Here is a 13,088-nt window from a genome sequence, read left to right as displayed (position 1 = left end):
GGATGGAGCAGCATCATCCGTGATTTAGAAAAAAGACGACAACCTCGCGAGGTATACCCAAATTTTCGAAGAGTTTCTTTCCGGAAGTTTTCTTTCAATTCAACTTTGCTCATGGAATTTCTAGAATTTTTTTCGGTTGAGTAGATCGCATTTCAGACATTTAACAGTTCTCGAACTTTTTGGAAACATTGTTTGCGCCACTTGCAAAGTTTTTGGAGTTTTGGTCGAATAGAAATCGCCCCGGGTTCATTTTAGTTTTCTTTGTAGCTATTTTATTTTCCTCGCGCATTTCGTATAACGTCTTCTATTTGTTGTTTTGTTTTCATACCGACAACGAACCCAAATTAATTTATTATGTTAGATGGACAAGAAAAATTAATCATTTCATGGGAATGAAGACCAAACCTGCGTACAGCTGCCTCTGTCCAGACTTACGATGTCCACCTCAACAAGTTGATTGGTTGTTAACATTTCATCTGCTACCTTTGTCATTGATTGGATGGTTGCAGAGATAATTGACAACTGGGATGAAATTCTCCCTACAGCAAATATAAAACAAGTCGTAGACAAATAGTATCTTCTTTGCTCTCTCAAAGCGGGTATACCAGTAAAGAAGACTGGCACTTCTTTAGGCACATTTGCATTAAGGTGGATAAAGCCCAGCTTTCTCTTCGTTGTTTGTTATCTATCTAGCAACCTTAAAAGCCTGACGACGGCGACGACAACGGCAACGAGAACGTCAAAAAAGATTAAAAGTTTAGATTAGCAAAACAACAACTTTTCATGTGCAGTACACTTTTTGTACAATTCTTTCCCGCCACTGCACCTTTTATGGAGGACGTAAACAAGCGAAAACGAAATTTTTTTCTCTTTCTTAACTTGGATATGGTACTTAATAGAAATTCAGCTCCAGGAGAGTATGTCGACATCCGAAAATGTAGCAAAGTTGGAATAACTGCGATGAAGATTGAAAGAAAGCGAAATCACTTTTTAAGCGAGGTTTTCGCTACCGCTTGGTCCTCGGATCTTAAGATCCCTTAATATTAGGGACCTTAAGCAACCAAGACGACGACGGAAGTGAAACATCACAAAAAAATAACTGTACATCTATTTTGAACCGCTCAATTCGTCAACTGTAGGCGAATTTTCCTGGAGTTGAATTCTCAAGGGCTTTATCCATGTTCAAATAGTGAAGGAGCAAATTGTCGTAGTATGTCCACGTCATCCATAAACCGTCACATTGAGAGTTTTCACGTCGTAGTCGTGCAGTGGTCGTCCAAGAAATGTACTAAAAAGCGTGAGAGTAGTTGTTTTGCTCATAAAACCAATTGTTATTGACGTTGTTGTTGTTCGTCGTCGTTATCGTTGCTTAAAGGTGATGTTACACGAGCATTTGGCGACGACGAATTTTTAGCGCAACACAGCGTTGCAGCATAGTTGCGACATTGTTTCAAATGTTTACAATATTGTTCCAACATTGCAACGCTGTCCAGCGCTAAAAATCGTCGTTGCAAATCGTCCTGTGTAACATCACCTTAAAGTCCCTATTCTTGATTGGACAAGCACCTTTTTTGGACAGCTTATGGGGACAATTTGCTGAGAATGATAACTGTATCACCTCTCCTAAATGCCTCCAAAGCAGGAACCGTGTTTTGTAGCAATACGTTTTTCGCTAACTGTAGGCACGTTGAAAGCGCTGGGCTCTAAAATCGCAGCCATCCATAGAACCATAGTTACTAGAGGAGACTGGTTATAAAAGGCGGCAAACGTCAAAGATAAAAATAACAGTGCTGCAGTTTAGGTTGGAAGCTCCCTGACGGTACACAATCCTTTTCTTGTTCACAAATTTTGACTGACTAAATTAAGAGGACGTTTTTACTGGTGGGAAAGATTCATTCATTTATTTATTGTCCCCTTTAACCACATAAGAATACATCAACAATATACAAGAAATTTATAATCTATTAAAGATAACAGACACGCGAAATAAATCATTTTACAAATGTTCAAAGTGGTTATACACTATAGGCTTCCTGACACTATAAGGTAACACCAAGTGAGTTAAGTTACTGAATGAAAAATGCATTATTTTCTCTTAGTAAAAGTAAAGAAAAAGAAAGAAAAAGAAAACGAAAAGTATGTTGCTCAACAAAGAGTATAAATGACCAAGAGAGAAGGAATTTTTTAAGTCCTTTGCCAAACAAAGTGACATTTTCACTGTTTTGAATTTCACGACTTAGCGAGTTGAAAAACTTAGCCCCGTGAAACTGAACTGAGAATTTTCGAAAATCTGTTCGACAGTGAGGTATATAAATGAAGATCAAATGTTATTGAACGTTGTACAAACAAGCTAACAAAAGTACATAACAAAAGAGTCTGACGGACTTGATAACCATTTAACTTTATTAACTGTGACGGTACAGTTAAAGTGGGCCTTTCGTCCTCATAAAAGTAAGTCTAAATTATAGGCATACTTTAGGCCACGGAGCAAATGATACCTGTTAGTTTTGATAAGTCAGAAAACTGCAATGATTCCACGATGAGTCTGGTAAGCTTGTCCAAGCAGCTGATGAGTTTTTGCATTCCGCTCAGTGTACCTTCATCATCCAACACACTCACTTTCCGCAAAAAAGAAAGACAAATTTAAAAGTAAGTTTTACACGAAGTTATCTGAAAGTTCAATTTATGTCTAAAACGTTTCAATGAACTTCTTTAATGTTACAACAAAGTGAAACCTCACAAGCCATTAAATTTTGATGTGGTGATGTTTGTTATCCTATGCAAGGTAGTCGTTATTTTGTTATGATTTACTGAATGATATTCTCCTTCTTGATGTTGTTCAATATGGTTCTTACTTTTCATTTTGTGGATTGTGATGACTGTGTTAGCAAATGAGTTCAGAAAAAACAGTGTGAGGTCCCTTTCGCGACCTGTATCCTGAAACTGTATTGATTTAGCAGGCCGCCAGACACGGTCTCTCCCAGCAGCTATAGTCTTTATATATTTACGGTAATTATATCTTTTTTGGCTTAAATCCCTCCAGCTTAGAGGTGTTTCAACGCACGTATCCCATGATACTCAATTCTCGTCAATAAAGTTAGAACATAATTATTGTCTTCATCTGCCCAAACACCATATAAACACATCCCCCTCCCCTTAAGGCGTAGTACGAACGGCTTATAAAGCAGGCTCTACCTTCAATCTGTTCCGTGGTCTTCTTACACGCTGATTGATACGCGGTAAGCATGTTTTTAGGGATTTTACCAGCTCTGTGAAACATAGACAACTTTTTATTAGCAAATTTAATTATCCTTGTAAGGAATGGAAAGCATGGCAATTTTAAATACAACGGCGTTAGATTTCGTGGAGGAAACAGAGTCGATATTTGAAAAAAGCGTCTATGCTCAGTGGGTTGGTGTATGTTTGAAGCTGTCCTTTTGAAAAATAATGATTGTCTTTTGTATCCAAACTATTCACTTTTTACGCTTCAAGAAGTTCAGAAGACTGGAAATGGCGCTACTCTCCTAAGATTGGTATGCCACTTTTTTCAGACTTGCATGCTGAACGGGTCCTGAAGACTTCGCCAGCACTCCTCTGTGTTACTAGCATGAGGGGCAGAGTACCTTACGACTCGCGACTCGCAATCACTCCCTCTCTCTAAGGCCCAGTTTCCCGCAGATTATCGCTCTGATAGTCTTGACTGTCTAAGACGTTCCAAACTTTGTTCAGGCTATTGAAGCCAAGCCTTTAATTACTGAAGAGTGATTAGCAAACTTAGACATCCATGAACAGCATCAAGTGCATCATTATCATTTCAATTGGATAAAGCAGTTTATATTTTCGGCCGCTTAAAAGTTAATATGGACCTGGTACAGTACAGCGAAACACACATAAAGACACCGCGCATATGGTTACAGATGACCACACTACCGGGGTCTACGTGCCCCACTCTTTGAAAAGAGCAGTACATGTACCTTGACGTCCCACAAGAATCAAAACAGTGAAAGAGCGTTGAGACAGGGCGTACGGTTTTTTTGGCCTTATATGTCTAACCATTTATACATGACAAGAAAAAGGCCAGCATATTCTCATCAGTTAGTTTAAGATCTTGAGTGTTGGTCCTGCCAGGCTTTGAATCCGTAACCTCCCGCTCAACAGACCAGCGCTTATCCACAAGCGGATAAGAATCAAGGAAGCATCTGGAACAAAAGTCTTACTTGCTTAGAACATCAATGAGCTGAGCTCTTGTGTCAGCTTCATCAGGGATCTAAAAATTAACGCGGAACATTATACCTCAATAGTACAACAAAACAAGATACCAGCTTGGCAATATGCTTGGACAAGGCTAAACGTTCTCTTTTAAATGCTTTTTTTCTGGAAAATTACCAAAAAATTACCATATACAGATAAAGACAACTACATAAGATACCTGAACCATTTTCACGTAAAATTTAAAGAACGTTACCGTCATTTCATATTTTCCTGCAAAGATTTTAAAACTGAAAAGCCAACAATTACCGCGAAAAGGTGTTTCAACAACTATGCGATAATCTTTCTGTCCTTGTGCAGATCTTTCTTTCCGTGTTCAAATGTCCTCATTAAACACTCTTCTCCTTATTCTACACAGTACATTTAAAAACTCAGTGATTAGGAGAAACAGCAAAGCAATAGAGACGGCAAACCTTTCTTGGAGTTAGCAACGCAGGTAGAAATCTCCCTATAAAATAAGGTTTCCTGAATATACTGGCATGAATGAAAAAAAGGAAAATGAATAAATTGCATGCACGCAATGATTAGTGAATGTATGTAACAAAAAGTACCCTAAGTATCAAAGCCAACGGATTCCAAAACATTTTTTAATATTCAATAGTAGAGCTTTACCAATCATTACTTACGAGCAAGTACATAACTTAAGTTCAAGTTATTCACCTTGCTTCCATTACAGTGCTTGGTACTTTGCCGGATTTTTCATAAGCGTCAAGGACTTTATCGACATCTGAAGAAGCCTGCTCAAGTTGCTATGACAAACAAATGTTCATTAACCTTTATACAGTACTGGTATGAAATAAAAATGACTCAATTAAATTGACAGGAGCACATTTTATTTCCACTATTGGCGTTTTTCATGTGTGCTCTTCTTGTTCTTTAATACAAACCTTTGCATGTTCACTTTTTGCCTCCGTCCCTGCAGAACTGTCTCCATACATTCTCACGAGTTCCACAGGCTCCTGCTCAAAATAGCAATCACAAACAGATTAGGTAAACCAAAAAATACAGACTTTCCTTCTTGCACAAGACTACAAACAGTCACGGATTATCTCCTAACAACATATCATTTTTGCTGCCAGCAAGTTATTGACCTGGCTCTGCTTATATAAAAAAGCGCATTAGCTGGGGGGCCAATGCAGTTCCTCCAATACTGAGGTAATGTACGTGGGGAGTATGGAGGGGGGGGGGGGGGACCAGACTGTTTTGTTTCCGATGTAAAAATATTTGACGACATTATTTCAATCTAGTCCCCGATTGCAGTCCCTTTAAAGTATAACAATACCAAGGCCTTCTTTTAATTTCAACATTACCTTAAGGTCCATCAGTCTAGTCTTTGCCAAGGACGCATAATCAGTAACGAGTTCGCGTAATTTGCTTGGTACTTGAGGAGCTTTGATAATGTGAACCTATGATTGGTGAAGAGAACATAAATTATTTTTTGGGATTACGTTGTAGGCCGTGTGATGTTTTTATGTCAATGTTTTTTTGTTTATTTCAGTTATAGTTTATTTCGCAGACACAGACAACTCAACAACGTTAACGTGTAAGTAACGTTTTTACAGTACTTTCGTCTCCACTTTTTATCATGCAAATCGTTTTATTTAAACTTTATCATTTCATTCTTTTGGTGTCCTAGCTCTATTACTTGCTCAAGATTCTTACAAAAAATACCGTAAATCCTCTATTAAGTTCCCCCCTCCTCTCAAATAGGCTCTCCCTTTTCAGTGGAAGAAGGTTAATAAGCCCCCCTCTCTTTTTAGCCTCCCCCCTGCCCCTTATTATTATTCACTGATAAATGATAGACTGTATTAATCAATCATGACTGTCAGGAGTCTATTGCGACTGTATAACTTTGTGTGGACTAATACAGGATGGTTTATTCACCAGCTGGAAGTCCGGATTTGTTTTTTAACCTCAGCTGCATGACCTCCAACTTCCTGTACTTGAGCCTTTCCACCTTGCATTCTCGTTATTGTGAAGAACTGATACTATATTTTTTGCTAAATTGAATAAGGCCCCAGTCTCTATTAAGCCCCCCCCCCCCCCATCAAAAGTGTTTGAAATAAATAATCTCCAGGGAGGCTTGACAGAGGATTTACGGTATGTCAAAGCTTCATGATGGCAGTTTCCAAGCTTCACTTATTTGACTCAAACAACAAACTAACATTCTTCAATTAAATCAGATGTACACGATTAGTTGTCTGTATTTCGAAAAGGCGAAGAGGTTTTCACTCTTTGTCACATGTCCATTTAAATAATATGCGGGAAAAAAATAAAACTGGTTTCAACACATTTTACGCGACATATCCACAATACCCTAACAATATGATAAAAATACCTTCAAATATTCAGCAGGCTCATATGGCACAAGCTCAGAGAGAAACTTTATGAAAAACTGCACACTCTTCTTGGTATTCAACTTTAAGTTTCCTTGATCACCAAAGTAACTCTAAAACAAATATCATGACATAAACAGTGAAGCCAGGTAAGAAGCTACCAATGATACAAGGTTCTTTGGTCAGCAAATCCCTTTTGGGCTGTTAAATGCACCAGTTACATTTCAGCGTTTTCAGGTATGTTACGTATGTTTACTCATACTTTCAAGTTATGTTGTTTTGTACTATATTAATGTGCGATTAGTTATATATTTCTTGTGTGGTGAAAAACGTTTTTAAGGCAAGCACAAATAGCGACGGCACATTGAACAACTTCGAGTGCTATTACTACTACCATTGTCATTTACCAAGTAAAACATCTAAGCTGGAGAAAACGCAAACCCATGATACTGCGATACCAGTGCAACTAACCTAACAAAACAACTGGGCCACAGCAGACAACTTTTTAAGCTTGTAATACACCCGTTGGAGATGAAGATATGAAAGTGAATATACGAAATTTCAGTTCCTCTTTTACTAAGTCGTGTAAACAACTGGGATAAATTTTTCACACGTTAACATACATGAAAGGTCACAACTCCACTTTTCATATCTTTTAATTATCATTCTTATTATATTCAACAACTGATCCAATAAAGTTAATTTTGAGAAAAGTTGCCCTCGAATACGGCAACAGGAATTTAGCAATAGGAAACCGAATGTTAAATTGTGCTATTTCTCCCAATGTCCAAATAACGTTATACAGTAATTTGCCATTCGTTTGGAAATAATAACTAACAAAATCAGTGAAAAACTATACCCTTAAGATGAAGCAACAATTAACTGATTTTAGAGGAGTTGTTTGGACGTTAGCATAAAGAGTACATAACAAACATAATGGTGTACTTATCTCAACAAGTCTTACCTGAAACCACATGACGTAAGGCTTAAAAACATGTCCACCTTCTAACGACATTTGTCTGACCATCACGAAGGCAATAAGAAGAGAATGACTGTCATTGTTATTCAATGACTCGTTCAACAAATCATTGACGTAACCTTAGGAATCAACAAAAGTTACATTTACTGACTGTCACTGGGAAATACTTTAAGTTCTGGCAGTACAACCCCAAAAAAAGAGAAGGTTGCAACTCCTGCTGTAGCTTGTTCAAAACATTTCAAGGTTAATTCAAGTTAAAACAACAAACAACAAATATAAAAACGTCCTGCAAGAACTCAGAGGTGTGGTAATAATTTTGCCAAATTAGGTAATGAAAGAGGCACAAACGTTTCTGGTTACTACCTTCAATCATGGATGCAGCCTCCTTTACAAGAACAACAAACGACGAGAGAAATGAAAGGACGCATGGTACGTTAACCTACAGGAAAAAAGAAGAGTTGATCTCAAAGTCTCACTAAGATAAAGCTCATCAAGGTTTAATGACAGTAGATACAGCCGGTATCTAGAAATGACACGGGGTAATTAAGAGATCGTAACCAAGTAATGGTTTTGGTTCCAAAACTTTTACATTTTCTTAACACAGATATCTTTAAGGCTACAAAAATGACAATAAAAACCAAAAATTTCAAAAACCTTTAGTTTCACAGTGAACTTAAAAGCATCTTTTAAACGTAACAAATGGTATTAAATCAGTAAAACTTAAATTTTTCCTAACTTTTCTTCAAAATTTATTTTTTCCTAACTGAAATTAAAATTCTCTGTACTAGAAGAGTATCCTTTTTGACAATTTTCATTTATATGTTAACCACACACACCTGGTCCTTGAAAACGGCATTCTTCAGACACTCAATGAGAGTCATAGGATCAAAGATTAAAAGAAACTGAAATAAAAAACAACGCAAGTTACGTGTGAGGTCAATTTTAAAACAGTACTTGTTTCCTCACACTGTCTTGCTATATAGGATTAATGTTTAAGCAGAGATTTAGATGGATTCTCTTCAATAAAAGTTTAAAATAATAAGATCAATTACAATGCAGTGTAAAAGATACTTCTGGACGATTTACCTGTTCAATCACTGTCCTTGCAGTTTGATTAAGCGTTGAGAACTTAAAATCCTTTTGTTTACAAAAAACACGACTGTCAAGCTTTGGAGTGTCTACAACAAAACAAATAACACCAAAATAAAAACATTTAAAAGTAAGTAGAGTATCAACGGTCTTTTTATCAGGGTTAAACAGTTCGAATAAAAAATAGGAGACTCAAGACAAGCTTTTTTTTGGCCTGAAAACCCATATTCAATCAACTAACTCAAAAGATGTCTGCGGTTTACAAGCAAAACACTCTAGTCTATTGCAAATATTACCTTTCTCCTTAAGTTAAAAACCATTTGGAGTCTGAAGCTTCTTGTGCAAGTGTTTGCACTTCAACAGCCTTGTTTGTGGCTAATGTATAGATTTAGCAGGGCTAAAAGTGAAGCTCTCATTAATTTCTAAAGTTTACTCAAAGAAAGTATAAATCGTGTAATGCTAAGCAGCAACGGGAATGAAAACAGGAGCACACTCTTTTGGCACATTTCTTTGCTGTTGTTTTGCATAATTAAAACATGAAACTTCCAGAAACTGCCCACACTGTAGTTATATGTTTTATGGAGATAATGTTGAGTGTTCCTGTGTTCACTTTTTTTTGCTGACACTCATTTTCACCTTTGTGGCCACTAGCATTTTTCATTTTCTCATCGCCACTATAAATTTTACATGTTTTTCTTCCAACAAAATTGTTCTGCTTTGTTTTCTATCTCTTGCTCTAGCTCTTTCTCTGTTATCCACGTTAATGTAGACTTTAAAATTAAGTCAAAAGAAAGAATCGGCTTTGTTGTTGTTGTTGCTTTTTTGTCTCTAAAAGTCCGGGCGGCTATGTGATTTACCGCCAAAATGCCTGGGTGCTTGAAATGCAAACTTTCACCCAACTTACATGAAGGGGTGGATGTACGTCGTACAGACGATTTTCTCAACTAAAGTTTCTTAGATGCATAACCAAATTTTCTTGCTCTGCTGTGCATGCTTTGCACATGCGAGAGGTCCACTATAAAGTAATGAGGAGATCATGCAATAGACCTGTACTACACCTGCTATTTAACATAATACAACAAATTAAACAAAACAAAGTTTACTGAAAGGGAAAACATTAAAAGTTTCTGTCAATCCTTTCTGGTTTGGTTTGTTTGCTTGTTATTTAACCTTCTTACCAGCATCTGGCTGTTGCATAAAGAACAAATTGAGCTGCCTTGAAAAGAACTTCCTTATGGCTGGCCATGGTATATCATTTAATCTTCTCACTATTTCTAACACACAAAATCTACAAAGAGAAAACAAGAATTATAGCTGTGGGGTAATATTAACAAAAGATTAAAATTTCTAACCCTTGTTGGCAACCTTAAATCAGCCTTAGTGGTATAATGCAAATGGCCCTGTTATCTACTCCCAATCACACTGATCACCGTTCACATGAATCTTAGCTGTCTACAGTCCTCAAACTAGTAGAATAAAGATTATCATTTAATAACATTGTATAGTGTTGATACTTTCGCGCAGTCTCATACCTTACATCAGGTATGAACCATGCAAAAATCCTAATATATAAATTTAGCCAAGGCCAACAGCGAAGCTCTAGAGTGATCTTTTAAGAAATGTATTTCTCAAGTCATTCAAATTTGGATGTACAGGTAAGCAGAAAGAAAACTGACTTCCTCCTCAGAAAATGGACCTGGGCCTGTGATCAATTGAAAACTAATAACTGCATGGTAAGAGGATGAAAAAAAGTACATCACCATAAAGAGTTGTAAACCTGAACCCATGATCCAGTCATGTGACACTGGTCAGCAGATACCCTGGGACATACATACTGACAAGAGACGATTTTGTGAGAGCCAAAATTTCTTGGATGCATAGATAACCAAATTTTGGTTAACTATGGTGCTCCTCTACAATCAGAGACAATTTAACCGTTGGGAAGGATAACAATTTTTAACTACATTTTGACTTCTCTTCACCAGCCTGACTTCTGGTTTAATGTTGTAAAAAGACTGAATTGTTTGAGTTATTTTTCTTGTTCCGTTTCCTAACTTTGAAAAGGGATCAAGGGGGACATTCAGGACACGATAAAAGCTATTGAATTCCACATCAAGCACTGCTGGATGAAAATATGCCAGGAAATTATGTTCAGTAAAAACAACTTTTCCTACTACTTTTGTTTCAGATTGTAGTTCTTTAAAAATCCAGTGAGTAGATTGGCAGAAGAGTACCCAAGGAATCATGGGATTGCTCAATGGGCACTCTGACTTTTCTATACCCATAGCCATAAGTTTATAGACCTAATGTCACATCAACTGCTCATAACAAACCTTTCTTTACTTTCTTCTTGTGGAGGACAGTCCATTTTTCGGCAAAGCAGAAAATCACTTTTCTCTACTACAATATCCATGATGTCCTGGGAAATCTAAATACATAAATCTGGTTAAGTTATAAACAGAAAACAAGCCAATAATTAATCACAAGTTTGTTACCTTTTCTAATCTGTTGTTTGCAATAATTGGTCCTTCCTTTGTCTTGTTTTCAAGAAATGAAAATGAAATCAATCTTCCTAAAAGAACTGAAAGAAAGTTTTAAGTTTTAAAATGCTATCACAAAACTCACAAAAATGATTAAAAATATTACATATTTACATTGACTGTAGGTCTTGTCAGTGTGCAAGTTCCAATCCATTAATTTTAAAAGAGACTCCATTCTTAAATACATAATCCATTAAAATCTTGTGATATCTACCATAATTATAATGAGGATCCATTGATGCCATGTAATAGTTTGAAGACATTTACTGATACTTTTAGTTTAAATAATAGTGGTTTTAAACAAGAATTTGATATTGAAAAAATTCTTTGATCAATAATTTCATTAAAAATAGATGAAACACATATAGTGTCAGCTCTTTAGAGGATTAACCTGATAAAATACTTCCTTGCTTTTCCTTGTTGGTTATATTTGTACAGAGAGACAAAAGTCCATGAGAAACCACTTCCACAGTTTCATCATACTGCAAACAGCTTAGAAAAAAGTAAAAAAAAATGTAGTAAGTTAAAAAGGTGAGTTATGGTTGATAAGTTCACTTAACGTAATGAATGATGTACTTCAATTCAGGTTCAGGTGACATTGAGATTTTCCTGATTACCACAGTACGATAATATACATTAAAAATACCTTACCATGCTAAATATGTATCAAAGGAAACTATACAGTCCTTGTGTAGCAACCAGACAACTTCCAGGGGAAGACAAGGACCCTACAAAATATGATTAACAACTTTTAAGACAAGGTAATTCATGAAGTATAGCTCAAGTATTAGTTTCAATTTACACCTCTTTTGACTAAGGGCAGTTCTGAAATGCAGGTCACATTGAGCACAGGTCAATCTTCCTGTCTCTTTCATCATAGTGGTATGTGCTAACTTATGGCTTAGTCTTTAGACCTACCACTTGACTCAAGGCAGCTAGTTTTTAAGCTAAGAGAATATTATTAAGGACTAGTACATTAGTACCTTACTAGTCAAATGCTTGGCAAAATAAACTCTGTTGAAACACTGCTTGGCCAGCATCTGCTTTATCACTTTTACAACACTGAGCACAGAGTCCTACAATAAACAAACAAACACCATTTCCAGATCCAGACTTTATCCACAGTTTTATTACAAGCAACAAAACACAGAAGCTTTTTCTCTGTTTTTTGTTTTAATCATTACTTTCTTTACAAATGTCTGACAACAAGTAATTCATGAGTTACGTATTATAGCAATTAAGTGAAACTATATATTCAGTTTTTAATTAGCCTGCGAGCCGTGGTTTCTCCAAGCCGAATGATTTGAAGCACAGCATCTGGCCAGGAGAAACCACTGCTCGCAGTGTAGTTTTTAATAGAATTGTCACTAGAAATAAACCTGGGGTCTAATGAGGGAAAAAATAACAAGTTCAGGATGTTATAATCACCTGATCGAGGTACTCTGTGATTTAAGTTAAATTATGACTGAAACAGTAGTAACAATGTTTAACACAGAAATTGGACATCACAAGGTTTCAGTGGTCAGTATAGGCATTGATAAGTCAAGTGTGTCACTCTGTTTTCCCTCAACACAACTGAACGTAAATGTTTTATGGTTCTTTTTCTATAATTCTGCTCAGTTCACCAAAAAAACAATCACCATTCTTGGAACATTCTCCATAATAGCACTTGAAATGGTAATCACTTTGAGGGTGCCCCTCACTCTAATATAGCGGCGATAAAAGGAAGTAACTGTACAATTGTTTGTTAAAGCCTTCATTGCATTGAAACATCTGCATAAACAACTCACACACAGTACTGAGATGGCTGTGGCATTTTACTTGCTTGAAAAGAAAAAGAAAAAAAGAATGATGGAAATTCATACATCCTTATTT

The 13,088-nt window shown here is 36.4% G+C and overlaps 1 protein-coding gene across 2 annotated transcripts in view; it reads right to left on the bottom strand.

Annotated features, from left to right (window-relative positions):
* Positions 1-13,088, bottom strand: part of LOC140927928 (Fanconi anemia group A protein-like) — a 31,602-nt gene that overhangs the window by 15,170 nt on the left and 3,344 nt on the right. For both annotated transcript variants that reach the window (XM_073377631.1, XM_073377632.1), the window contains exons 4-22: positions 12,197-12,289; positions 11,865-11,941; positions 11,605-11,705; positions 11,169-11,254; positions 11,007-11,101; positions 9,852-9,961; positions 8,671-8,762; positions 8,421-8,486; positions 7,948-8,023; positions 7,570-7,703; positions 6,608-6,718; positions 5,580-5,675; positions 5,157-5,228; positions 4,930-5,018; positions 4,683-4,743; positions 4,218-4,267; positions 3,196-3,269; positions 2,499-2,618; positions 406-539 (exon numbers count right to left, since the gene is read on the bottom strand). In XM_073377631.1, the coding sequence (XP_073233732.1) occupies positions 406-539; positions 2,499-2,618; positions 3,196-3,269; positions 4,218-4,267; positions 4,683-4,743; positions 4,930-5,018; positions 5,157-5,228; positions 5,580-5,675; positions 6,608-6,718; positions 7,570-7,703; positions 7,948-8,023; positions 8,421-8,486; positions 8,671-8,762; positions 9,852-9,961; positions 11,007-11,101; positions 11,169-11,254; positions 11,605-11,705; positions 11,865-11,941; positions 12,197-12,289 (1,737 nt within the window). The remainder of the gene's footprint in view (positions 1-405; positions 540-2,498; positions 2,619-3,195; positions 3,270-4,217; positions 4,268-4,682; positions 4,744-4,929; positions 5,019-5,156; positions 5,229-5,579; positions 5,676-6,607; positions 6,719-7,569; positions 7,704-7,947; positions 8,024-8,420; positions 8,487-8,670; positions 8,763-9,851; positions 9,962-11,006; positions 11,102-11,168; positions 11,255-11,604; positions 11,706-11,864; positions 11,942-12,196; positions 12,290-13,088) is intronic.

The sequence above is a fragment of the Porites lutea genome, chromosome 2 (genome assembly GCF_958299795.1).
Source record: "Porites lutea chromosome 2, jaPorLute2.1, whole genome shotgun sequence".
Lineage (NCBI taxonomy): Eukaryota > Metazoa > Cnidaria > Anthozoa > Scleractinia > Poritidae > Porites > Porites lutea.
This window is presented reverse-complemented; position numbering and strand designations above follow the sequence as displayed.